The sequence below is a fragment of the Apodemus sylvaticus genome, chromosome 1 (genome assembly GCF_947179515.1).
Source record: "Apodemus sylvaticus chromosome 1, mApoSyl1.1, whole genome shotgun sequence".
In the NCBI taxonomy this organism is placed as follows: Eukaryota; Metazoa; Chordata; class Mammalia; order Rodentia; family Muridae; genus Apodemus; species Apodemus sylvaticus.
The window spans coordinates 56,724,749-56,752,618 of NC_067472.1; the positions used below are offsets into that span (position 1 = coordinate 56,724,749).

General features: G+C 43.1%; 1 protein-coding gene across 2 annotated transcripts; it reads right to left on the bottom strand.

The window, feature by feature from the left end:
- Positions 1–356: 356 nt before the first annotated feature.
- Majin (membrane anchored junction protein) lies at positions 357–26,847 on the bottom strand. Of its 2 annotated transcripts, XM_052173387.1 has the most exons (10): positions 26,747–26,847; positions 20,128–20,173; positions 14,736–14,811; positions 14,164–14,289; positions 13,329–13,360; positions 12,944–13,035; positions 11,341–11,404; positions 2,464–2,536; positions 1,112–1,220; positions 357–402 (listed from the first exon to the last, which is right to left on the bottom strand). In XM_052173387.1, the coding sequence occupies exons 1-10, from the start codon at positions 26,845–26,847 to the stop codon at positions 357–359; spliced, it is 765 nt and encodes a 254-aa protein (XP_052029347.1). The 2 variants fall into 2 exon arrangements, with proteins under 2 accessions (XP_052029347.1, XP_052029355.1); XM_052173395.1 differs by lacking the exons at positions 11,341–11,404; positions 12,944–13,035; positions 13,329–13,360; positions 14,164–14,289; positions 14,736–14,811.
- Between the last annotated feature and the right edge of the window lie 1,023 nt (positions 26,848–27,870).

Consider the following 27,870-nt stretch of genomic DNA (forward strand, 5'->3'; position numbering starts at 1 on the left):
AGTGTTTTAGATAGGAAAGACCAGAGGTGAACAACAGGATAAACTCACATGAGCATCTGGTCTGGTGCCCCGTCCTCAGGGTCAGGAGGAAAGGATGGCAGCAGGAGTGCACACAGGGAGCCGAGGCACAGACTGAAGCCAGCCTGGGATGTGTGCAGTAACACTTGTCTCAAAATAAACAGAAGCAAAAAAGAAAACAAAAAGAAAGCAAAAGAGATAGCTCAGAAGGAGTCACTGCGAAGAATGGTATAGCTCAGGAGGAGTCACGCGAGGTATGGTATAGCTCAGGAGGAGTCACTGCAAGAGGACATCTTTTCTATGCCGACCCAGGCCTCATGCTGTGGTGCCTGCAAGGCTCACTGACTGCTCTTCCTGAAGAAGTACCGGAATGGGAAGAGAGCACTGCAGGATGCAAGCAGAGGGGTCTGAGACCGAGGAGGCCGCTCCTTCTCCCTGGTTCCCATTAGTGCTTCATTAGCCAGGGCATTTTGCTCTGGGGAACCACAGACTGGAAACCCAAGTCCAAAACAGCATTGAGAAGGCACCCAAATTAGATTACCCCCGGAAGAGGGAAATAAAGGAGAAAGAATTGCTGCAGGATGGCTGAGCTCTAGCTAGACAAAGACTTGCTCAGTGTCTTTGCATAAAGGATTCTGAACACACACCTAGATCTGGACAGGAGAGTGAAAGCGTTCTGGACTCCAAATCATATGAATGACTCAAGAAAAATAGATGTTTCTGTTCAATCAACATCTGTGAAACAGGCCTTATGTAGGCACCTCAGAGTGGAAAGAACTGTGCATAAATGAAGAGAGCAGAGCAGCCCAAGCTCAAAATCCACTGAGGTTACAAAGTGAGACCCTGTCTTAAGAGAAGGAAACCTGGTATGGTGGTACATACCTTTAGTCCCAGCACTCCAAAAAAAAAAAAAAAAAGTACATTCTTTTGAGTCAGGGCCCTTGCTCTTACTCCATCTCCATTATCTGTCTTTGATACAACTGAGAAATCACAGGGAAGAATCTCCTTCTCTAGTCTCTCCCCATCTGAGACTCAATGAAGCAACTGAACCCAGAGACTGTTTTTCAGCATGATGACAAAAACTCTGTCTTACCTTAGAAACCCCAAGAAGCCTCTGGCTCCTGGCTCTTTCAGTGGTGATGGATTGCTATGTTGCAGTGAAGGGACAACCAGCCCTAGCAGGCTATGCCCCAGTGTAGCATCTGTAAAGAAAACACTCAGGCAGGGAAGAGACGCTGGCCCACAGACTCCTTGATCTAAGAGGAGATCACATGACAGGCTCACATACCAAGAATTATTTAGAGCCAGGTAAAATGTTTACTCTGACCTTTCCAATTTCATCTCTGCTCAGCAAAATTCTATTCTGACCTTCGCGTATTTTCAAAGTCAGGCTTGAGATATTTATACACCTCAAGTTTCAGCCACCCACCAGAGCTGACATGTTTCCACAGGAAACCATAACGTGTCCAACAATTCATAGGCTCACATCCTGCATCTGGGTCACTGCATCCCACGCCATGTCCTTACTCGGGGTAAAAGATCAGAATGCTGGAAGGTTATTCTTCTTTGGGCATTCCTAGACCAGGCAGAGCATCTGTCTATACGTTGAGTTTGTTTGTTTGTTTGTTTTGGTTTTTCGAAACAGGGTTTCTCTGTATAGCCCTGGCTGTCCTGGAGCTCACTCTGTAGACCAGGCTGGCCCCGAAATCAGAGATCTGCCTGCCTCTGCCTCCCAAGTGCTGGGATTAAAAGCATGTGCCACCACTGCCCAGCGTTAATTTGTTTTTTTTTTTAAAGGAATTATTCATTTTATTTATATGATTAAACTGTAGCTATCTTTAGACACACCAGAAGAGGGCATCAGATTCCATTACAGATGGTTGTAAGCCACCATGTGGATGCTGGGAATTGAACTCATGACCTCTGGAAGAGCAGTCAGTGCTCTTAACCTCTGAGCCATCTCTCCAGCCCTGTTCATTTGTTTTTTGAGACATGATTTTATGCAACCCAGACCAGCCTCTAACTTGGTTTTTGGTAAACCATTGGAGTTCTAGGATTGAAGGTGTGTACTTTGGTTTCAGGAGGTGCTGGGAATTGTCTCTGGGGCTTAGTGCAAGTGAATTCAGTATTTTACCAACTCAGCTCCAGCTCCACACCTTCAATATCGATGCTGATGCCCCAGGTAAAGAGAACGTGCTTCCCAGAAATAGTTCTTCAGCCCCACAGAAGAGGTAACCACACCTCTTCTAGCTTTCCTTTGACACCGTCCACTTTATTAGGAAATGTTTTGGAATTTCTAGGCTACTGAGTTCAATGTCAGAAGCAGGGGGTGGCTGGGCATGGTGGCTCATGCCTGTAATTTCAGCATTCAGGAGGCAAGCCTGGATTCTACCACAAGAACCTGTCTCAAAGAACAAAACCAAACAAGAATCTCCCCAAACTTACCCCGTTCTTTGTCAGCAATGGCATTAGAAGCTGGGCTAGCCTGGTATTCCTGCTGGCCTTCTTCGTCCCTGCTCTGTTAACAAAACCAAACAAACAGAAAAGACCAAAGATAAAATCAATAGCTCTCTCTCTCTCTCAAGATAGGGTTTCTCTGTATAGCCCTGGCTGTCCTGAAACTCTCTGTATTCTAAGATGGCCTCAAACTCACAGAGATCCACTTACTTGTCTCTGTCTCCCCATTGCTAGGATTAAAGGTATACACCCTACCCCAGTCTTCCTGCCTGTCTTTTTTTTTCTTTTGTTTTGTTTTTGTTTTTTTGGATTTGTTTTTTTTCAAGACAGGGTTTCTCTGTAGACCAGGCTGGCCTTGAACTCAGAAATCTGCCTGCCTCTGCCTCCCAGAGTGCTGGGATTATAGGCATGCGCCACCACCGCCCGGCTTTCTTTTTTGTTTCTAAGGATAATATCTTAAGACTTCATCCTGTATGGCCTGTGATCTGGGTACTACTGACTTCTGATTGCCCAAGCAGGTCCTATACTTCCTTCTATTCTTGGTCATTCCAGCTTCCTAACACAGGGACATAATGAGAAGGCCACAGTACCATTACTGAGTAAATAGAATCAGAATGGCTGAAGCCAGGCATGGTGGAAACATGGCAGCAGAGCAGCCCGCATGGTATGATGCACTCTTCTGTCTCTTCATGTGCCACTCTTTTTTTTTTTTTTTTTTGACACAGGGTTTCTCTGTGTAGCCCTGGCTGTCCTGGAACTCACTCTGTAGACCAGGCTGGCTTTGAACTCAGAAATCTGCCTGCCTCTGCCTCCCAAGTGCTGGGATTAAAGGTGTGCACCACCACCGCCCGGCTTCATGTGCCACTCTTTGTAGAAATTTCTGTATACCTTGAAGAGGATATCATACAACCTGGTTCCAGGTCCATATTTCCAGTAAACACTCTCATGGTCAGAAACAAGCATACATTTTCTTTGGAATCTCTACCAGTTGTCCTGTCCTCACCCAGTATAGCCTGAGGACCTGGCTGCATTGCAGCATGGATACTACTCACAGTGTGCTTCTGGTGAAGAAGTTGTACAGGGCACTGGGGAGACGGAGTTGCAGTAGGTCCCTAGGAAGAAGTCAGCACTGAACCCTCTTCTAAAGCATATGTTTCAAGTTAGAATGGTAGATCTTTCTGAGTATCTTCACAAACCCTTCAACTTGGTGTCTATAGTGGGCATGCCCAGGGTCATGTTCCTACACAGATGAGAGAGCTACAGGAGGAAGAAAGCCATTCTCACCCTCCTAGACAGCAAGGAGGATTTAGAGGGCCTAGCTCTAGTTTCTTGAAAGGGTAATTCTTACAGATGAAACCACGATTCTGGACTTAATCTTGCTACAGAGAACACTGAAGAGTCCAGCATTTATGAGGGCTGGGTATAAGTGGTCACAGAGATGGCAAAGGTCATCCCAGAAGCAAGGAAACTTCTCTCACAAAAAAAGGGTAGCTTCCCTGGAAGGCAGTGTACAGGCACAAACTGTAGAGAGGAAAGACAGGCTGAGGAAGACTACTGTGGTGCCACTGAAGAGGGCCAGCAGGGTGTCACGCCTTGAAAGTCACTGACAGTTCAGAGTCAGACCTGCTTAGAAGTGGAACAGAGGTGAGAATACACTGAGCGGTCTGGTCCACATGGGGTCATTTATTTGTCCTCGAATGTCTTTTTAACCCTTTTTTTATTGATATATTTTTTATTTACATTTTAAATGATTTCCCCTTTTCTGGGTCACCACTCCCCGCAAGTCCCATAAGCCCTCTTCCCTCCTCCTGTTCCTCCATCTACCCCTTCCCGCTTCCCTGTTCTGGAATTCCCCTACACTCTTGCACTGAGTCTTTCCAGAACCAGGGGCCACTCCTCCATTCTTTTTGGACATCATTTAATTTGTGGATTATGTCTTGGGTATTCAAAGTTTCTAGGCTAATATCCACTTATCAGTGAGTGCATACCATGATTGATCTTTTGAGACTGGGTTACCTCATTTAGTACAATGTTCTCCAGCTCCATCCATTTGTCTAAGAATTTCATGAATTCGTTGTTTCTAATGGCTGAATAGTACTCCATTGTGTAAATATACCACATTTTTTTGTATCCATTCCTCCATTGAAGGACACCTGGGTTCTTTCCAGCTTCTGGCTACTACAAATAGGGCTGCTATGAACATAGTGGAGCATGTGTCCTTATTGCATGCTGAAGAATCCTCTGGATATATGCCCAGGAGTGGTATAACAGGGTCCTCAGGAAGTGTCATGCCCAGTTTTCTGAGGAACCACCAGACTGATTTCCAAAGTGGTTGCACCATCTTGCAATCCCACCAGCAGTGGCTGCCCCCTCTCTCCATATCTTTTCAATATAGTTCTTGAAGTCCTAGCTAGAGCAATTAGACAACATAAGGAAGTCAAAGTGATACAAATTGGAAAGGAAGAAGTCAAACTATCACTATTTGCAGATGATATGATAGTATACTTAAGTGACCCTAAAAACTCTACTAGAGAACTCCTACAGCTGATAAACAACTTCAGCAAAGTGGCTGGCTACAAAATCAACGCAAGCAAATCAGTAGCCTTTATATATTCAAAGGATAAGCAGACTGAGAAAGAAATTAGGGAAATGACTCCCTTCACAATAGCTACAAACAGCATAAAGTATCTTGGGGTGACTCTAACCAAACAAGTGAAAGACCTATATGACAAGAACTTCAGATCTCTGAAGAAGGAAATCGAAGATCTCAGAAAATGGAAAAATCTTACATGCTCATGGATTGGCAGAATTAATATAGTTAAAATGGCCATCTTGCTAAAGGCAATCTACAGATTCAATGCTATCCCCATAAAAATCCCAACCCAGTTCTTCATAGAGCTAGAAAGAGCAATTCTCAAATTCATCTGGAATAACAAAAAACCCAGGATAGCTAAAACTATTCTGAACAGTAAAAGAACTTCAGGTGGATTCAATATCCCAGACTTTAAACTTTACTACAGAGCAATAGTGATAAAAACTGCATGGTATTGGTACAATGTCAGGCAAGCGGATCAATGGAATAGGATTGAAGACCCAGAAATGAACCAACACACCTATGGTCACTTGATCTTCGACAAAGGAGCTGAAAGCATCCAGTGGAAAAAAGATAGTCTTTTCAACAAATGGTGCTGGTTCAACTGGAGGTCAGCATGCAGAAGAATGCGAATCGATCCATTCTTATCTCCCTGTACTAAGCTCAACTCCAAATGGATCAAGGACCTCCACATAACACTGAAACTAATAGAAAAGAAACTGGGGAAGACCCTTGAGGACATGGGCACAGGGGAAAAGTTCCTGAATAGAACACCAATAGCTTATGCTCTAAGATCAAGAATTGACAAATGGGACCTCATAAAACTACAAAGTTTCTGTAAGGCAAAGGACACTGTCAAAAGGACAAAACGTCAACCAACAGATTGGGAAAGGATCTTCACCAACCCTAAATCCGACAGAGGGCTAATATCTAATATATACAAAGAACTAAAGAAGGTAGAACCCAGAGAACCAAATAACCCCATTAAAAAGTGGGGTATGGAGCTAAACAAAGAATTTTTTAATGAAGAACTTCAGAGGGCTGAGAAACACCTTAAGAAATGTTCAACATCATTAATCATTAGGGAAATGCAAATCAAAATAACCCTGAGATTTCACCTCACACCAGTCAGAATGGCTAAGGTCAAAAACTCAGGAGACAGCAGGTGTTGGCGAGGTTGTGGAGAAAGAGGAACACTTTTTTAACCCTTTTGTAGTCTGGCTGTCTAGGTCTAGGATCTGAAAGAACAAAAAGAAAGGGTCTTCCCTTCCTATTCTTCCCCAAACAGGTCGTATGAGACAAGTACTGCATTCTTTTTACACATTCCTTGCTAAAGCTTTTCAGTGTGTTCAGACATGCACAATCCTCCCTGGCTGTATGTGTTCCTATGACCCAAACTTTCCACAAAGAGGTGGGAGGATGCAAGCACTGAACCATAGGAACAAATTCAATTCTTCCAGCTCAAGTAGTTTGCACTGAGAGTCACTGTGGTTACATTAATTTAGGAGAAATCCTTTCCCTGGGAACAGTGTCTGTGATGGAGGCTGTCTTTGGGCGTTGAGTCAAAATCAATAAACATGCTCCTTTTGCTCAGCTTTTCTCTATGCTCAGAGTTGAGATGAAAAGGTAATTATGTTGAGTAAGAAGCTGTGGGTACTGTTCTTGCAGGAGATGATGTGTCAAACTAAGAATAGGAAGGTACGAGGGTAGTGCGAGGGAAATGCTCCTTTGTAGCAATTATCTTGCTTGGAGAGCACTTTGTTCTCCAAAGCTTCATGTACCCCTCTTGTACTTTTTCAATTCTCTTCTTGACTTCCAGAGGCTGGAAGTGCAGAGGAAACAGCTTTTGGCCTAAAACCACTCGGTGGGCTGTGGGGCTGACACAAAACTGGGGCCCCATCTTTTAACCCTGTTCCCAGAGGCAGAAGTCTAGATTCCCAAGGGCACAGTCAAGTACTTGATAAACTCCTGGAAATAAGTAGCCAGGTTTTACATGTGTGTTGGGTGTCCTGGCACACAACATGCCTTAAACAGGTGACAAAATATTACAAGTGAAATTGTTTCACTACTTTACTCCGAAAGGTTTTAGGTAATTCCTGTGGTCCTGGTGAACTTGAAGCCTATCATAGTCTGGTCTCTGCTAATCTGTACAATAACAATTCCTAGCACTGGCCTCCAGGCATAAAAAGTGTCACACTCTTCTCTCAGCCTGGGCTCTTCAAGGGCCTCCACTTCTCAGGGACTTTCCCCTCATGACCTCTTTACATTCACTATGTGGCCTATGCTTCCCGGAGGCACACAACGATCTGATTGTCTGACCTGACATTCCTGGGGCTTTAGAGGCATGATAGCCCAAGTACTTGGCACATACTAAACATAGGACTGTCTAGGGTCGGGCGGTGGTGGCACACGCCTTTAATCCCAGAGAGGGAGGCAGAGGCAGGTGGATTTCTGAGTTCGAGGCCAGCCTGGTCTACAGAGTGAATTCCAGGACAGCCAGGGCTACACAGAGAAACCCTGTCTCGAGAGAAAAGAAAAAAAAAAAAGAACTGTGTCTTGAACAAATGCATATGGGAGTTCTTTGCTCCTTGACTGATCATGTTGTGGGTCCTGGGAAGTCCAAGGTGGTAGCTATTTTTTTTTTGTTGTTGTTGTTTTGTTTTTTGGATTTGGTTTTTTCGAGACAGGGTTTCTCTGTATAGCCCTGGCTGTCCTGGAACCCACTCTGTAGACCAGGCTGGCCTCGAACTCAGAAATCCGCCTGCCTCTGCCTCCCAGAGTGCTAGGATTACAGGCGTGCGCCACCACCGCCCAGCTGCTATTTTTTTTTTTAAAGATTTATTTATTTTATGTTTGTGAGTACACTGTAGCTGTCTTCAGACACACCAGAAGAGGGCATTGGATAGCATTATAGATGGTTGTGAGCCACCATGTGGTTGCTGGGATTTGAACTCAGGACCTCTGGAAGAGTAGTCAGTGCTCTTATCCACTGAGCCATCTCTCCAGCCCGGTAGTATCTGGAACTTAGGGTCAGAACTACTTTTGAGGGGCTGGAGAGATAGCTCAGCAGGTAAGAGCACCAACTGCACTTCTGAAGGTCCTGAGTTCAAATCCCAGCACCCACATGGTAGCTCCAGCCATCCACAAGGATATCTGACGCCCTCTTCTGGTACATCTGAAGACAGCTACAATGCACTCACATATAGATCTTTAAAAAGATCTATATATAGATCACATATAGATCTTTAAAAAAGATCTATTTTTGAGATACAAAGAAAAAAATTTAAAAATATCTATAAGGCACATATAATAGTTACAAGATATTTAAAAGGGGAAGGAAATAAAAAAATTCTTTTTGCCACTTTCTTTTGGTGGGGAAGATGGGGTTGAGATAGTTTCTCTGTGTAGCTCTGCCCCCTGAGTGCTGGGATTAAAGCTATACACCATCATTGCCTGGCTAAAATGTGCCACTCTGAAGACAACTGTCAGCAAGGAGCCTTAAAATGGAGAAGTAGCCAATATGTGAACATTTAAATGAAGAAACAAACCATCAAATAAATCAAGTAAAATCACATTACTGGGACAGCCTGTACCTGTTTTGGAGGCTTTGTTAGTTTTCTTTTGTTTCTTTGTTTGTTTTAATATCTTTTTTTGGGGGGGGGGCTGTTGTTTTTTTCGAGATAGGGTTTCTCTGTATAGCCCTGGCTGTCCTGGAACTCACTCTGTAGACCAGGCCTCGAACTCAGAAATCCACCTGCCTCTGCCTCCCAAGTGTTAGAATTAAAGGCACTGGCAATCATGCCCTGGCTTAACTACATATTAATGTGGCTGTAGGAATGTGAGATGTATGAGGGTAAAGTGGAAATTTCTGCTTTCTTTGGAGATTCAGTTAGGCTATAATGATGTTTTGCTGAGGCAGACAGGTGAGAGAAAGTTTTGCTGAGGCAGACACATGAAAGGGCACATGATATTTAGAAAGAATATAAATATGGCCCCACAGACAGTGGGAGCTCAAGCATTGGTTTGTCTCGAGCATTGGTTTGTCTCGCGCGGCCTCACTAGTCTTCACTGGCAACACACATGTGTAAGTTCGACTTACACCGCGATGCTGAGTTTTGCTTGTGACTTCATAGAGAGAAACTCATCAAAGAACTTCTTGTGAGGTTCCTGTGGCTTCTTGCCACTTCCACGGACTTGGGCGTATTGGCCAGTCTCGAGGTTTCTTCTGGAATGAACTGCCCTTACTGATTCATGTGTGGTGTCTGCTGAATGACTGGGCTGCGGCTGTGTTGTGGATAGCCCTGGGCTTGTATTTTGATGTTAATTCCACTCCTCAGAGGGGCTGCAGATGGGGAGTTGCCTTGTGAACCTTCTCCCCACCTTAACTTTTCAAATAAAGGCTTGAGCTAATGATTGGGCAGGGGGAAGTGGGAGGAGCTGAGAGGAAGGGGAAGAGCAACAAGAGGAGAAACTGAGAGGCGGTGGTGATAGGGAAGCTCGTGGCCTGGAGAAACGGGGAGTTATATGGGATAATATAGATGGAATAGAGTAGTGTAGTGGGAGGTCACCCAATCTAGGCTTGTAGCTTGTTTTGTTAACTGATTGAGTTGAGCTTTCTTTTACCGGGGAATTGGGTTGGAAACAAAGTAGCAACATAGCTGCTGATTCCTGTTTGGTGTTTGCCAGTAGACTAGACTGAGAAGAACAAAGACTGTAATCCCCACAGAACTATTTCTGAACAGGCTCACTTCCCCGTGTCCTAATAACTTTTCTTTCCCACTGCCTCCGGTGGATAGTGGGCTAGAGGGGAGGTGAACCCTTATTAAAGTAGGCTGTGAAAAATACATGCCTATATGAGGGTGTGCTTCTGTCATGGCATGTAAAGAAGTCTGAATACCTTGTGTTGGTCAGATCTTTTCTTCTACCCTATGGGTCCTGGGGATGGAAGTCAAGTCAGCAGGCTTGGCAGCAGGTTCCTTTGACAAATGAGCCATCTCACTGAGAAATGCATAGTTTAATTAAAAAACTATCAGTGTGTGTGTCTGTGTATGTGTGTCTGTGTGTGTGTCTTTGTGTGTGTAAGCGCATGCAGGTGCTCACAGAAACCAGAAGAGGATGTTGGACCCTCTGGAGCTGGAGTTACAGGCAGTTGTGTACTGCCCAACATGGATACTGGAAACTGAACTCAGGTTTTCTGTAAGAGCAGCAAATGCTCAAATTGCTGAGCCATCTCTCAAACCCTCTGTTTATTTTAGAGACAAGGTCTTACTATGTAGCCCTGGCTGGCCTGGAGTTCTCTATTTGATACAGGCTGATTGCAAATCAGAGAATTTAGATCCTGCCTCTGACTCCTAACTGCTGAGATTAAAGGCATGTGCCACCATAACCAGCCTGAATTTTTTTTTACAAAGTAATTTAAAATCTATCCTTTCAGTATTCTATCCGTGAATACTGCATTGGACCACCTTATTCCTCGCCCCCCCCCCCTCTCCTGCTCACTCTTCTTCTTCCCAGAACATCCAGCAGGAGCTCATATGTCCTTTTTTCTTCTCCAGACCCACAACATAGAGTTGCCTGTATGTGTATGGGTATAGGGTTATTTACTGGGTCGTGGGAAGCTTATTGGTGGCTGTTCCCCACCATAAAATGACTCCCCTTCCCCCAGCAGCTCATGATCCGCCAGAATCTTAGTTAGGGGTTGAGCTTAAGTGCCCTTTCCCTCCCATGAAGGGGTGATAACTGCCTGATCTTGTCTGAGTTTAATTCAGTTCCACAGCTCTGCTGACCTGAAACTTACAGTGTGGTTAGGCAGGCCACGCTAGCCATCTTGCTGCCTTGTCCAGAGTGCTAGAGTGATAGGCGTGCACCTCTACTCCCCACCAGTGTCTAATGCTGATACATGCCCACCTCACCTACTAAAATGAGACATGCCCAGACTCAAACTCCAAAAGGCAAAAAATGTTCTATAGTAATGATTCTACATTAGATTTCATGCCCATTCAATGCAAACCTATTTTTAAATTATAAAACACAAGCAGTTAAGTCAAGAAGACTGTCAACATGAAAAGATCCAAGGTGTGTTCATTACACAACTACTTTGGGGACAGTGATAAGTACAGAACAGTTAAATGTTGTTTTACAGAGAGTGAAACCCAAGAATGAGTTCAGTCAGTTTAGTGTGCAGCAAGGACCAAACAGAGAGTGTAACAGGAGCCTGGCCTGTAACAGAGAAGGAGCCGTCAGAGCCTCAAAGTCCCCATCTTAATGCTTACCCTCTTGCTCTCCTTCAGAGGCTCCTTAGTGCTGGAAGCTTCACTAGATGTCTCCATCTTGGCCCTGAAGGGGGGAGGAAAGCCCAGAAAATGTCATTGGCTGTGGCAGCATCACCACATTCTAGCAAATGTAGCCCAAATGAATATTTCAGCAAGTTGGCTATTTTTATACTACTGGCTGGCAGGATAAATTGTGTGGCAAGATTTTCTTTGGTTGCTTTAATTCACAATAGAATTTCATTTGGAGACATTTAAAGGTATGTTTGAGACACAGTAAATGTGATGGAAAGAGGTATTGGACTATGAAATGTTCAGTTGGACACCAAAATCCAGGGGGAGACCTGGGGCCTCATCTCTGTAGGAAAATCAGTTAAATAAAATAAAACCAAGTTCTACACTTCACATGCCACATGGCTTAGAATGAACTCCCTACTTGTCACTGACATGTCCTCCCAGAGAGCCCAGAGCCGGCCTCTTTGTAACCTACCTTCACTGACATCTTGGGCATCTTGGGCTGGGGAGCAAACCACACCTTGGCTTATTCCAGTGGCCTCCCGGGGATGGCAAGAATGACTAGATTGTCTTACTAATTCTCCCACTGAGAATCAAAAGCATACAAGAAGCCTCCAGAGCAGCGATTCTGCGTGTTGGAATATGCTCACATTCCCTCTAACAATTCATGCACGCTACTTTTTAAGACAAGATGTCTCTAGTATCCCTGACTGGCCTCTTACAGTGAGAGAGTCTCTGCTTCTGCCTCCTGAAAGCTGAAACTGTGAGCGTACCACCACACAGACAGTATCTTGCACACATTTACATTTTAGCCAGTTGTTCATGGGATAAAACATTCTATTTTATTCATTTTCATTTTTTCAAAGTCCTTTGCATGTGTATGTTCATGTATGTATTGAATGTATACATGTGCACACCTGTGTCAAGGGCAAAATTCAACCTCCAGTGCTGTTTCTCAAAGTCCTGTCCACGTTTTTACTTGAGGCAAGGTCTCTTGCTGGCCTGGAGCTTGCCAAGTAGGGGAGGCTGGCTGGCTGGTGAGCCTCGGAGGTCCACTTGCCTGCATCTCTCCAGCACTGTGGCTCTAAGCCTGTGCCACCCTGCCTGGCAGGCCCGTGGGCTCTGGGACCAGGCTCAGGCCCTCAGGCTTGCATGGCAAGCACTTTACCAGCCAAGCTATCTCTTTAGCCTCCTTCTGTTTTTGTATAACATTCTGAGGATTCCTAGGTTTTGTGATTTCTATTACAAAATACCATCCATATTCACAGACTGTTGAGTTCAGTTCTCTAGATCTAATGGTGTTTCCTCCTAGCCTTGATCTGTATTTTTTTTTCCTGATGTCATGGCCTCACACCTATTAGGTGAGCACTCAGTCAAGCTACACTCCAGTTCAGTCTCTAACTTGAGGAACAAAACAATCTTACTTTGCTGAGAGACTGTTCAAATGAAGTAGAAAATATCAATTTATTTCCTTTCCTCAGTTTACCCCCTAGGGTGGGCAAGGTACTGAAGAACCCTCCAAATCAAGCAACTGCTCAAGGACAGAATCAACAAACAGCAATAGGTGGCAAAGCCTCTCTACACCACTGACCTGTGTGGCCCTGGCCTGCTAGGGGAGTTGGGCTCCTCCCAGAGTTTCCGTTTCCTCATTGTGGCTTCTTCTGCTTCCTTCTCAGCTAGGACCTGCAGGGAGGAAACCAGACTCCTGGGATCTTTCCTCTTCTAGAGCGGCTCACAGTTTAGAGGGCCCAGACAAGAGGACTGCCTACCAAAGGCTACTTGTAACATCTCCATTTCAGCAAGACATTCTGCCAGAGACACTGCCTCTGAAATCTAGATGATGGGAGATGTATGGTCTCATATTTAGTCAGTGCGACCTGAGCACCAACAGAGGGACAAAGGCAGAAGAGACAAGGGCAGCACTTTTGAGGCAAGAGAGACAATTTTCATTTTTGTATAGAAAAAGCAAAACTTACCAACTCAAGAGGAATATCATCTGCTGGTTTCCCTATAATGGGAAATTTGAACATCATAATGGAGCAAGACAGTTTTACCTGGGTTTCTGGATTTTATTTATTTCTGGCAACTGGCTTGAGATAAACTTCTGCCTGAGTCCTTTCCTTTTTTGCCTGGTACAACTTTCCTGAACAACCAGTGGCTGAGCTTCTGCCCTGCCTCGCTCCAGAACAAGCAGAGTTGACTCAAGTTGTACTTCAGTAAATGCCCTTCCAAGGAGACTATGCTTTCCTACCCGACAAACTAGGTGTCCTCTGCTCTCACTCTCTTTCCCTTGAGGCAGTATCTCTCACTAAATCAGAGCCTCAGCATTTCATCTTGGCCGGCCAGCCACCAGTGAGCTCCTAGAACCTGCCCACTCTGCCAACTCCCCATCCACTACCCCCTCTCTGGCCAAAGGTCAGAGTTACAGGTACATGTGTGTGGCCATAGGCAATGGGGATTCAAACTCAGGCCCTTGTGCCGATCTCACAAACAAAAACAAAATTGAATGTTTACATGGGTATCTGGCATTGAGCAATTACAATCCAGATACACTATGTATTCCCACCCACTAACACTTATATATACAATCCCCAAAATTAGTGGGTCTCCTCACCATTCACAAAGGAGATATGGGCAGATTAAATAACATATCATGGTGCCTAAGCCACAGGTATTGGACTAAGCTTGAAGGGAATGCGCCAGGGTCTGTCCTATGTGGTTGGAGCCTGAGTGGGCAGACAGCTACCTGGTGGTCAGCTCCCAGTCCTGCCCGTTTCCTCGGTCACCTCCCTCCTTCTCATCCTTACTGACCTGAAGGCAGACTTTCAGCAAACCATTTCATCTCTATATACAGAGTAAAAACAAACGGGTAGGGGGTCAGGATGATTTCTCCATGTTTAAACTTCAGGTGGGAAACTCTCTCCCACTTGCTTTTATCTGAGGATGGTGTTAAGGAACTGAGGAAGAAGAAGAGTATGTGAAGGTGGAGACACCAGCTCTCCTTCTCTGCCTACCCTCCAAACGGCCTTCAGTCTCACAGCTTCCATTTGAATCTTATTGTTTCACCTGTGGGTCATTGAGAGCTAGGAAAATCCAGCTGTGGTGTTGCAAACCAATACTACAACTCTCAGGAGACAGAGGCAGGAAGATTACTGTGAATTCCAGGCTACCCTTGAGAACATTATGAGAAGGACAGCTATGGCTAGCTACCTCCAAAGCCCAAATGTCAGGCATGGCGTTTTGCATAGGGTTACCCTTATAATCTAGCACTTGGAAAGTGGATGCAGGACCAGTCTGGGCCACATGAGATAGGAACTAACTTAAACATCAAATTCCACTTTTCTGGAGGAGGGGCAGGGGAAGGACCAGGAAAGAAAGGATACAGGGAAATACAATGAAGTGTTCTGTAACAAAGGGCTGCAGGCTGTCCATGTTTGCCAAGACTGCACGAATAGAATCCTGAAAGAGATATTTAAAATTATTTTAATACTGGTTTTTTTTTTTTTTTTGGTTTTGTTTTGTTTTTTGGATTTTTTTTTTTCCGAGACAGGGTTTCTCTGTATAGCCCTGGCTGTCCTGGAACTCACTCTGTAGACCAGGCTGGCCTCGAACTCAGAAATACACCTGCCTCTGCCTCCCAGAGTGCTGGGATTACAGGCATGCGCCACCACTGCCCAGTTCTATTTTAATACTGTTAAAGCTCATCTTTCCATCTACATCTTTCACTTTTCAAACAACTATATTTTGTTAGTTATTGCTTGTTTTTTGTTTTTTGTTTTTGTTTTTGTTTTTGTTTTGAGTCAGGGTCTCACTGCATAGCCCTGGAGGGCCTGCAGGTCACTATGTAGACAAGGCTGGCCTCAAGCTCACAGAGCTCTACCACTATAGGTATCAGCCACTATAACCATATTTGTACAATTTTTTCAATTAAGAAAAGGTGATCAGGAAGTTGAGGTAGGGGGATCTCTGAGGTTAAGACCAGGCTGGTCTACAAAGAGAAGTCCAGGAGAGAAACCACTGTCTCAAAAACAAAAAGACAAAGAAACAAAAAGAGCTGGGGCTGAAGAGATGGCTCAGTAGTTGAGAGCAATGACTAATCTTTCACAGGATCCAGTTTCAATTCCCAGCACCTACATGGTGGCTCACAAACATCTGTAATTCTAGTTCCAGGGGATCCAACACCTCTTCTGGGCATCCATGGGCACCAGGTATGCATAGTGCACAGACATACATACAGGCAAAAACACTCTTACATAAAATGATAAAAATAAATAAAATGAGTGTGTGTACACAGGCCCTGCGCGTGCAGGTGGGGCACACACATGCTACAGAGGACAGCCTTGGGAAGTTCTCTCACCCCACCATGTGGGTCCTGGGAATAAAACCCAAGATGTCAGGCTTGGCAGGCAGCACCTTTACCTGCTGACCCATCTGGGGAGCCCCACATACCTGTGTTTTAATGAAACTGAACCATTTGCTGGTTTCTGATCATATTTTCTGCTTTTCCACTTCAAATATTTTTGCTGTTCCTTCTACCTGAAATACATTCTTTTACCAGCACGTGTCTAAATCCTACCTGTTCTACCTAGAAGGTACAGTTCAGAAGACGGTCCTGCCGAGAGCTGTCCCTGCAGCAATGATTTGTTATCTCAGACTTCACAAGAGTTAGCCCAAGGCCTTGCACTGTATTCCACATACACAGTCCATTTTCCCTACTAAGAGAAGGTAAGGAGAGTGTGGAAAGCACTCAATCTACCTGCTTTCTCAGAGCACCAATTTAACAATATTACTTTAATACTAAGAAACAGAGCAGAGCACAGCAGGTCCTTAACAACAGATATGATAAACAATAATAACAATACTTATTGACATGTAGTTACTTTGCTTTTGCTCAAGTCAGAAAGTCTTGCTTTAACTGTTACTTAATCTTGAGGCCTGTAAACAATTTGGCTTCTTAATTAGATTCCTTAATGAGTCTAACTAATTTGGCATTGTAAAATGACTGTTTGGACTGCAGGCTGGCTCAGTAGAGAAGTGGTTACTAGGTTTGAAGAGTCTGAGTCTAATCTCTGAAACCCTTATGGTAGGAGAGAATCAATTCCTACAAGTTGGTCTTTGACCTCCACATATTAGTTGTGGTGCATGACCATGTACACACACACTCACACACACTCATACACACACACACACACACACACAAATTAATTAATTAATGCATTTAAAATGGTTTCTATGATCTTGTTGGGGGAGGAGTGGGTACTGTAACTGAACCTATGCCCTTGAATGTCATATATTCTCCCTCTGAACTATGTCCCAACCCAAGACCACTTATTTTCTATGGAAAACATTCTGAGTTTTGGTTCCAAGTTTTGAAATTTTACTTTTGTAAACTTTGTTTTCTTCAAGTTTGGGCCCAGGGAAACAAACTGTCGTTTGTTGTTGTATCTGCTACACTAGCACTGTGTATTGCCTACAACGGTAGCTAGTATCTGCTGTGATGGCATTTTTTTGGTGTACACGTGTGTTCTGTGGGTATGTGCAAGTGTCCATATGCGCTTGTGTGCACATATAAAGAGCCTAGCGACCAACACTGGATGTCTTCCCCATCCCCTACCTTAGTTCAGGAGACAGGGTTACTCACTGACACTGAGCTCATGGTTTGGTGAAGCTAGACAGCGTATGAGCTCCAGGGATCCAGTGTCTCTGCCGCCTTAGCACTGGGCTTACAGTGCTGAGCTTAACTTTTATGGCTGCTAAGGATCTGAACCCAGGTACTCATGCTTTTGTAGGCACTTTTACAGCTTCTAGAACTAGTATTTTGGATAATTAGACTACACTACTTCTCAGTTAATATTTTCAAAAGGAATAAAACAGAATGATAATATTTGTCCCTGAAACTAATAAGGAAGGAATGAGAACACGTAGGGCTTCAGACATGGCTGTAGCTTGTCTTTGCTACTCTGTGGGTTCGTCTTTTTTCTACTCTTTATTCCTCCTGGTTTCACCTAGCATCACTAGATAGGAGAGAAAGGAGGATAGAGAGGGGAGAGGGAGGGGAGGGGAGGGGAGGAGAGAAAGAGGAGGAGGGGGAGAGAAAGAAGGAGAGGGAGGAGAGAGGGAGAGGGGGAGGGGGAAAGGAAGGGGGGAGGAAGAGGGGGAGGAAGAGGGCTGAGGGTGAGGGAGAGAGATCCCTGAATCTAATTGCCCTTTGTTTTTCTCTGAGCACCTACTAACAAAGCACAACCAACCTCCCTAAAGGATCAACAACAACCAACCCCACCTATGGGGCCCTAGCATTTATAACCTTCTGAAAAGTTCCCAAAATTCCAAACACCACACAATCTTCAGCTGGCAAACCCACACTTTTGGTAGAGCAGGAGGCAAATCATGGTCAGCTCTATGAACAGTCCGAAGCAGCCCCATACCCCTACACCTGGGACTAAAATGAGAGCACATTTTAATATTATTTCTGTTGTTTTTAAAGAAACCAAGATTCTAGAATTCTCACTAGAGATGGCTCAGTGGCAAGGGCTGCTCTTCTAGAGGACTCTAATTTGATTTCAGCACTTACATGGCTACTCATAACCTGCAACTCCAGTTCCAGGGATCCAAAACCCTCTTCTGGCTTCTGCAAGTACTTGGCACATGGTACACAGACATGCATGCAGGCAAAACATCTATACATATAAAATGAATAAATAAAATTTGTAAAAAGAAAAAGAAAACCTAAAAAGTATTTTACCGCTAGGTATGGAGACACACACTTGTGATCACATCTGGGAGGCTAAGGCAGGAGGAGGACTATGAGTTCAGGGCCGTCCTGAGGATCAGTGAGATCTTGTCACAATTTTTTTTAAAAATACTTTGGAGCCAGACATGTTTTTAGCACTTGGAAAGCTGAAGCAGGAGGATTGCCATTAGTTCCAGGTTGCTTGTCTAGCAAGGGTTACTACCAAGCAAGTGCTTGTCTCAAACACCAAGAAAAATGGCTCAGAGTACCAACTGCTTTTCCAGAGGATCAGAGTTTAATTCCCAACACCTATGTGGTGGCTCTCAACCTTCTGTAACTCTAGTACCAAGGGACTCAATACCTTCTTTTTGGCATTTTTAGACATCTGACACACACAGGGTACACAGATATATATTCAGGCAAAGTACCTGTACACATAAAATAAATAAACAAAAATATAAAAGAAAAGAATTGGGAGCTGGGCAGTGGTGGCACATGCTTTAATACCAGCATTTGGGAGGCTGAGGCAGATAGATTTCTGTGAATTTGAGGCCAGCCTATTCTACAGAGTGATTTCCAGGACAGCCAGGGCTACATACAAAATAATCTTGTATAAAACAAACAAACAAACAAACAAAAGAGTTGAGATGCGACTTAGATGGCAGAGTCATTACTTAGTAAGCATGAAGTCCTGGGTTCAATTCCAGCACTGTATAAACCACATGTGTATGTGTGATGATATACACCTATAATTCCAGGCAGGAGGATCAGAAATTCAAGAACATCCTCAGCTACACATGCCAGCCTAAGATAAAAGAACTCATTGCAAAAATGAAGCATGCACACACCCATTCACTCACACACACACACAAATGCACACAAAGGACAGATAGTGGAGGCTCAAACCTGTAATGCCAGTACCTGGGTGGCAGTGGCAGAAGGATCTCTGAAAGTCCAAAGTAAGACTTGTCAACACAAGTTCCAGGCCAGGATGGTATATATAGCGAGACCTCCATGCCCAAAATAAATTAAAACCAAGCCAACCAAACAAAAAAGCAGTTTGCAAATTTTGATATGCACACAAATGTATGCAAATGCTTTCTAACCCGTATGTGTGCCCAGCACTGGGCACATCTATTGGAAATCCACACCATAATCTTGGAAACAGATTAATCTCATTTGACAGGTGAAAGAAAAGACTTTATAATACAGGGCCAGACCCCAGAATTCTAATTGCTGGTCCAATGCTTTCACCAGTTTACAAAGCTCTATCCCTGCTTAGCCTTCTTTCTGGAAATCTCTAACAAGCAGAACTGTGTAGAAAAGGAATGAACATGAACTTGGAACAAAGTGATGGCAAATGTTTCCAATTAAAATGAAGACACAAGCACTTGTCAGTGTGTTTACTGCCCAGTTTCCTGAACGTCAAACACCAGGCGGTGGTTGGGGTAGTGGCATTACCAGAGCCCTGGAAGGCAGCACTCCTCCGGAAGCTTCTTTGTGCCAACTGCCACAACAGAGCTGCCCTGTCTGGGAACCCCAGTGGAAACAAACAACAACCAGTCTCAAAGGCACTCATACTTTAGTAAGAATTGAAAAAGGATACGGGCTTTAAAGTTTCCTGGAAAAATAGTGGCTTCTTTGCATGGAGATACCAATATCAGGTGCAGTTTGTGACTCAGTTTGTAGGAAATAATAGAAGTTTGGATATGAAGCTGGGCAGTGGTGGCACATGCTTTTAAGTCCATCACTTAGAGGCTGGTGGATATCTGAGTTCAAGATTAGCTTGGGCCAGGCGGTGGTGGCGCACACCTGTAATCCCAGCACTCTGGGAGGCAGAGGCAGGCGGATCTCTGAGTTCGAGGCCAGCCTGGTCTACAGAGTAAGTTCCAGGAGAGCCAGAGCTATACAGAGAAACCCTGTCTCAACAAAAAAAAACACCACCTCCAACAACAACAACAACAAAAAGTTTGGGTGTGACGACTCATCCTTGACTTCAGGAGTAAATAATTTCTTCAGAAGTTGCTTTTTTTTTTTTATCCTACCTCAAGCTCCTGGATGATGACTCCCTTATCCTCTATTTCTTCTCCTCTAGAAGGGAAACAGAGAAGTACCATAAGCAAGCAAGCCCTGTGTAGTATCTAAAACAAGATATGTTACAGTCTGTGGCTGACCCAGTGCTCACCTTACATGGTGTGGTTTGAGAACTGGTACAAGGTTGCCCCCCCAAAGTCTTCTCTGTAAAACTTGCAAGATCTTATATTTCTGCTGTAATGGTTCAAAAGGTTGGGTTTTTTTGTTTTGTTTTGTTTTTGTTTGCTTTTTTTTTTTTTTAAATTTGGGCTGGAGAGATGGTTCAGCGGTTAAGAACACTGACTGTTCTTTCAGAGGTCATGAGTTCTAATCCCAGCAACCACATGGTGGCTCAAAACCATCCATAATGAGATCTGATGCCCTCTTCTGGTGTGTCTGAAGACAGCTACAGTGTACTTACATATAATAAATAAATAAATCTTTAAAAAAAAAGATATGTCCTGAGATTGGTTGATAGAGGAAAAGAAGTAGAGCTTGGTTTACTGATGGTTCTGCGCATTATACAGGCACCACCTGGACCTGGACAGCTGCAGCATTATAACCCCTTTGTGGGACAGCCCTGAAAGATACTAGCAAAGGGAAATCTTTAGAATGGGTAGAACTTCAAGAAGTGCACATGTTCATACATTTTGTTTGAAAGGAAAAATGACCACAAGTACAATTGTTCTCTGATTCATGGACTATAGCCAGTGAATTAGCTGGATTATCAGGGACTTAAAAAAAACATGATTGGAAAATTGGTGAGAAATGAATCTGGGGAAGAAGTATGTGACTAGATTTCTCTAAATGGGCAAAGAATGTGGAGATACTTATGTCCCATGTAAATGCTGATCCAACCGTGACTTCAGCAGAGTAATCTAATCATCAAGTAGATAGGAAGACCTGCTCTGTGGACAGTCAGCCCTATGCTCCAGGCGTCCTTGCCATTGCCTAAGCTCATGAACAAAGGAGCCATGGTGGCAGAAATGGGAATTATGGATAGGCTTGACAACATGGACTTCCACTCACCAAGGCTGACCTGCTTAAAGTTGCTTCTGAGTACCAGGTCCACCAACAAGCAGAGACCAACACAGAGCTTCAGATATGGCACCACTCCCCAAGGTGACCAGTCAGCAACCGGTGGTAGGCTGACTACACTGAACCACTTTCTCCATGGAAAGGACAATATTTTTGTCCTTACTGCAGTAGATACTTATTCTGGTTATGGATTTGTCTTTCCTGCATATGATGCTTCTGCCACAACCACCATCCACGGACTTACAGAATGCCTTATCTACCATTATGTTATTCCGTACAATATTGCTTCTGACAAAGGAACTCATTTCACAGCCAGAGAAGTTCACCAATGGTCCCATAATCATGGAAACCACTGGTCTTATCGTGTTCTCCAATATCCTGAAGCAGCTGGCCCAATACAAACATGGAACTGCCCTTTGAAGACACAGTTAAAGTGCCAATTATGTGGCAACAGCCTGGAAAGCTGCAGCAGGGTTCTGCAGAAGGCAGTCTATGCTTTGAATCAGTGTCCAATATATGGTATAATTTCTCAGATAGCTAGGATCCACAGGTTCAGGAATTAAGGGGTAGAAAAAGGAATAGTTCCACTCACTACCACCTTTAGTGACCCACTAGGAAAATTTTGCTTCCCGTTTCTGAGACCTTAAGATCTGCTGGCCTAGAAATTTTGGTTCCAGTTGAGGGAGCACTCCTGCCAGAAGAAAAAACAAACATTCCTTTGATCTGGAAGCTCAGATTTCCCCCTGGCCACTTAAGCCCTCAGGCTAAGAAACAAATAACAGGCGTGTTGATGGCACATGCCTTTAATCCCAGCACTTGGGAGGCAGAGGCAGGCAGATTTCTGAGTTTGAGGCCAGTCTCACGCTACAGAGTGAGTTCCAGGACAGCAAGGGCTATACAGAGAAACCATGTCTCGAAAAATAAAATAAAATAAAATAAAATAAAATAAAATAAAATAAAATAAAATAAAATAAAATAAAATAGAAAGTGTTTGTGCAGATATTTGTGTTTTCTTTCCTTGATTTCCTTATCATGTAAAAACATCAATAAAGAGACTATCAATGGTTATATTTAACTTTGAGATACTAAAAGAATGTCTCTCAAGGTACATTGCCACCTATTCTTAAATTTATAATGCATCTTCAGTTGTGCAAGGGATAGTTTTGTCATGTTAGGTATATTTATGATTAGGTTAAAATTTTACTCTATAAGTTCTGTCCCTCTTGAGAACCCTGACTAATACAATATGCAGTAAGACAGGAAACATTATGGAAAAATACTTGCATTTTCTAAAAAATGAGTAAGGTAAGACTGTCCAGCCAAGAAAAATAACTGACAATGATAAGTTTTGGATTTTTGAGAGGGAAAAAAATGAAATTTGTAAAGTTATATCCATCCCTGTGTGTTTTGACAGCTTTCATAACTTAAGTACTCCCCAGATAAGACCGGTAGCAATATTAACAAGTATTACTTAATATTTTATAAAGAACAATTTGTTTATTTCTATTTTATGTTCATTGATATTCTTCATGTATGTATGCCTGTTTGAGGGTGTCAGATCCTCTGGAACTAGAATTATAAACAGTTGGGATCGTCTCTAGGGATCGTCTATTAAGCTGGGCATTAATGAGATTTGTCGAAATGTAAATGTATGAGTTTCTGTATATCATGTGTGTACATGTCCTAGGAGGCCACAAAAGGTTGCATCCCTGGGAACTGGAATTATAGGTGATTGTGAGCCCCCTGATATAGGTGCTGGGAACTGAAGCCCAATCCTCTGCAAGAACAGTAAGTACTCTTTAACCACTGAGCCTTTCTCCAACCTCTTGGCACTTCTTTATATATTCTGAATATTAAAAACCTCAAATATACATGATTTGTAAATACTTCCTCTGTCACTACTGTTAAAATGACCTTTGAAAATTTTTAAAAATTAATTAGCCAGAAGTGGTGGCAGAGACCTTTAATCCCAGCACTGGGGAAGCAAAGGCAGGAGAATCTCTGTCCATTCAAAGCTGGTCTGATCTATATAGAGATTTCCAAGCTAACTAAGGCTACAGAGTGAGATTCTGTCTCAAAAAATCTCTTTAAATAATTAAAAAATAAATTCCAATTTTTTATTTTTTGTTGATTATTTCTTTGGTGTCTTGCTTAATAAATCAATGCCAAATCCAAAATTAAATTCAAATCCAAAAGAAAATTTTCTCATTAATAGTACTTATTGTTTGTTGGCTTGTTTGCTTGTTTTGAGACAGAATCTCATATATCCCAGGCTGGCTTTGAACACCTGACTCTCCTACCTCTATCTCCTCAGTGCTATGATTACAGGCATGTGTCTGGATTCTTCTTCTTCTTTAAATTTCTGGAATTTTTACCTGACACATTGTACCTGCTCAGCAGATCCAAGCTCTCACATCAGGCATCTCACAATTGACTGTGACTCAAGTTCCGAGGAATCTTGTGGGGATCCACATGCAAAATGCCACCCATAGATACATGACTTACTCTAATAAAATTTTAAAAAAGAGCTTAGTCGGGTGGCGTATAGTTCTGATTCCAGCATCCAGGGAAAATAAGACCATAAGTTGGAGATCATGGCTGCACAGCAAGACCCATCTCAAAACAAAACCATAAGCAAAATGAATGAAGTTTTAATTTCTTCCAGCAATGATTTATAATTCTCAAGGTAAATTTATTGTACTTTGATGCTTTTAACATTATTTTAAAGGAAATTGTTTCTTAAATTTCTGTAATTATTTAATAATTTGTGTGTATGTATGTATATGTGTGTATACACATATTTGCATGTATATGTGTTCTTTAAGAATTTTATGAATAAGATTATATCATCTTCAAATCAAGGTAATTTTGTTTCAGCCTAACAATGTAATTCTAGTCAGAGCACTTAGACAAGAAGGTAAAGTATAAAGCTGAAAAGAGGCATTCTGGTTTTTTTCTTGTTTTTTCTTTTGTTTGTCTTTTGTTTTTTGGAGATAGGGTTTCTCTCCGTAGCCCTGGCTGTCAACTCACTCTGTAGACCATGCTGGCCTCGGATTCAGAAATCTGCCTGCCTCCCAAGTGCTGGGATTAAAGGAGTGTGCCACTACTGCCCCGCTTTTTTTCCTGTGGGTTTGTTTGTTTTGAGACAGGGTTTCCTCTATATAGCCCTGGTTGTCCTGGAACTCACTCTGTAGACCAGGCTGGCCTCAAACTCAGAAATCTGCCTGCCTCTGCCTCGCAGAGTGCTGGGATTACAGGCGTGCGCCACCACCCCAGGCTTTCCTGTTTTTTTTTTCTTAATATTTTTATTTTCTATATTCTTTGTTTACATTCCAAATGATTTCCCCTTTCCCAGATCCCCCCTCCCCATATTCCCATAAACCTTCTTCTCTCCATCCATTCTCCAATCACCTCCCTCCTTTTTTTCTCTGTCCTTATATTCCCCTCCAATGCTTTCCTGTTTTTTAATTAATAGTTACATTTATTATTTTTGAGACAGGGTGTTGTGGATAGCCCTGGGCTTGTATTTTGATGCTAATTCCACTCCTCAGAGGGGCTGCAGATGAGGAGGTGCCTCCCCCCCCCCACCTTAGCTTTTCAAGTAAAGGTTTGAGCCAATGATTGGGCAGAAGGGGGAGGAGCTGAGAGTTTAGGGGAGGAGCTACAGAGGAGCAATAGGATGAGGAGGGATTGAAGGAGAGGCTGTAGAGAGAGAAGCTTGTGGCCTGGAGAAGCCTCAAGTTATATGGGATAAAGTACATGTAAATAGAGTAGTGTAGTGGGAGGTCTACCCAATCTAGGCTTATAGCTTATTTTGTTACTGATTGAGATTTCCTTTACCAGGGAACTGGGTTGGAAACAAAGTAGCAACAACAGGGTTTTACTATGTAGCCTTTGCTAGCTAGAATTGGTTCCACAGACCATGCTGGCCTCAATCTCATAGATTCACCAATCTCTGAAATAATTATTTTTAATCATGTATATATGCATGTCTGTGTGGGTGTATGAATGTGGGTGTGTATGTATGGATGTGTATGGGTTCATGGATGTGTGGGTATATGGATGTGTGTGTGTGTGTATAGGTATATGGATATGTGTGTGTATGGATGTGTGGGTATAGGGATGTGTGGATGTATGTGGATATGTGGGTGTATGGATATGTCTGTGTGGGTATATGGATGTGTATGTGTGTGTATAGGTGTATGGATATGTGTGTAGATATGTGTAGATGTGTATAGATATGTGTGGGTGTATTGATGTGTGGGTATATGGGTGTGTGTATGTGTATGGATGTGTGAGTATATGGATGTGTGGGTATATGGATATATGTGAGTTTCCACAGAGATACAAGGTGTCATATCCCCTGGAGCTATATCATAGTGAAGGGATGAAAAATACGGCCTGACTCTGGTGACCCCAGGAAATCAGGAGTTTAAAATGCTATCTCGCTTTGTTAAAAAGAAACTAGGTAAAAGGTCACATTCCAGAACCTGTCCTTTGTTTAGACCTAGCAGAAAGGCCTTCAATAGGTGATCCTGGCCCCATAGGGTAACTGGAAATGGGCTAAGCTTATTTTCTGTAAACTTACGCCATTACCCCTAAGCAGTAGTTCACGCAGCTGTAGACATTATAGGAAACTAATTGGTCCACTTAGCGTGGGCTCCGATAATTTAAACTGATTGGCTCGCATTTCGCGGGCTCTCCATGCTAAGAAATGATTGGTTTGTGATTCGTGGGCTCTGTCGTAAACTTATAAAAGCTGTTGCAATTCGGCACTCGGAGTCCATAGTCATCTCTAACCCTGCATGGTGTACGGCTATGGAACCCAGAATTCTGGAAATAAAAAAATCCTCATGCTATTGCATTGAGACCGTTTCTCTAGAGTGATTTGGGTGTCGCCTTCCGGGGCGTGGGGTGCTGGGGCACCCTCAGTTTTTGGGGTCTTACAATAGGTAGTTGTAAGCCACCTGACTTGGGTTCTGAGAATCTTACTTTATTCAGGTCCTTTGGGAGAGTAATACACACTGCTGAGCCATCTCTCCAGCCCCTGTTTTATTTGATTGATAGATAGATAGATAGATAGATAGATAGATAGATAGATAGATAGCACTTGTATTATGTCTGTACTACATGCATGTAGTGCCTGTGGAGGTTAGGCTAGAAGGCCATCAGAGCCACCAGAAGTAAAATTACAGGAAAAACCACCACATAGGTTCAGGGAACAGAACTGGAATCTGGACGAGACATTGGTGCTCTTACCTGACAAATAATTTCTCCAGCCCTATTTACAATTGTATGTATGTATGTATGGATAGATGTTTTGAGATGAGGCCAAGAAGAAATAATTCTGAGAAATATCTTCTCAAAGATATACTGTCCCTAATTTAGGAAATTATATCAACAACAAATATAATGAATTCTAAGTACCTGGGAAAGAGACTGACCAGGTGCTACTGCAGTCACTTCTCTGGACTGAGGGAGGCAGAGAGAGGATGAACTAGGGAATACACGTGCCTGTGCTTACATGAGCTATGTTCCTACCTTTCAAATTACCTGATACTGTTGCCATATCTGATTTTGAATTTATACACATTGGATCCTGCATGAAGGAACCTTGTCTCTGGAAATGGGTAGGTGAATGGTTTTAAACTCATTGTTTTTGATGGTAGCCTAAAAAAAAAAGTAGAAATATTAATCAGTAAAAAGCTAAAGAAGGCACCTTAAATATAGGAAAGGAAGCCAATCTAATCCACAGCATCTCTTCAGGGGTAAAATGTTCAACATAGTATCAGTAGCCATGAAGCAGGCTCACTTAGCACAGCTATTGATTACCTGGACCATTCTCTTACCTATATTTATTTATTTTATGACCATGCTGATTAGTTATAGAGTTTCTTATTTGTTTGTCAACTTAACACTAGCTAGAATTGTTTGGAAGAGGGAACCTCAACAGAGAAAATGCTTCCATCAGATTGGCCTGTGGGCAAATAGGTGAGGCACTGTTTTGATTAATGGCTGATGTGGAAGGACCCAGCCATTGTGGGAAGTGCCACCGTGGGGCAGGTGGTCCTGAGTTGAATGGGAAAGTAGGCCAGCAAGTCAGGGTGAGCAATACAGCAACAGCATTCTTCCATGGTCTCTGCTTCAGTTCTTGCCCTGGCTTTCCCTGACGGACTATAACCTCTAAGTTAAACAAACCCTTCCATCTCCTAGTTCTTTTTGGTCATGGTGATCTATTGCACCAACAGAAAGTCACATTTGGCATGAGTTCAAAGATAAAAATTAGCAACACTATGATCTGAAGAGGGTATCAGATCCCATTACAGATGGTTGTGAATCACCATGTGGTTGCTGGGCATTGAACTCAGGACCTCCGAAAGAGCAGCCAGTGCTCTTAACCTCTGAGTCATCTCTCCAGCCCACACTATGATTTTCTAAACTACTAGGGCTTTTCTGTGTCTCCTTTCATGTGAAAGTACCAATAATAAACACTGCAGTCTTCTGGCCTTTACTTTCAAAACTTTTAATAATAAAGAAGTCCAGAGTTTCCAAGGATCAAACTTACCTATTTCAACTCCTGGACATTGATTTTAATAGAAACAACAGAGATGTTTTGGACATTAGGGCTGAGAGTCAAACCAAAATTTGACTCTCAGCCCTAATGTCCCTACTTGATT

What these genes read in the sequence shown, in the direction of transcription:
- Majin (XM_052173387.1), bottom strand. Translation starts at nt 26,847, where the DNA reads ATGAGTTTAAAACCATTCACCTACCCATTTCCAGAGACAAGGTTCCTT. An exon ending in TGCTGAAAGTCTGCCTTCAG is followed by an intron (nt 13,361 to 14,163) that starts GTCAGTAAGGAT and finishes TTCCCATTATAG; the next exon opens with GGAAACCAGCAGATGATATT. An exon ending in GGCTTCTTGGGGTTTCTAAG is followed by an intron (nt 403 to 1,111) that starts GTAAGACAGAGT and finishes TGCATCCTGCAG; the next exon opens with TGCTCTCTTCCCATTCCGGT.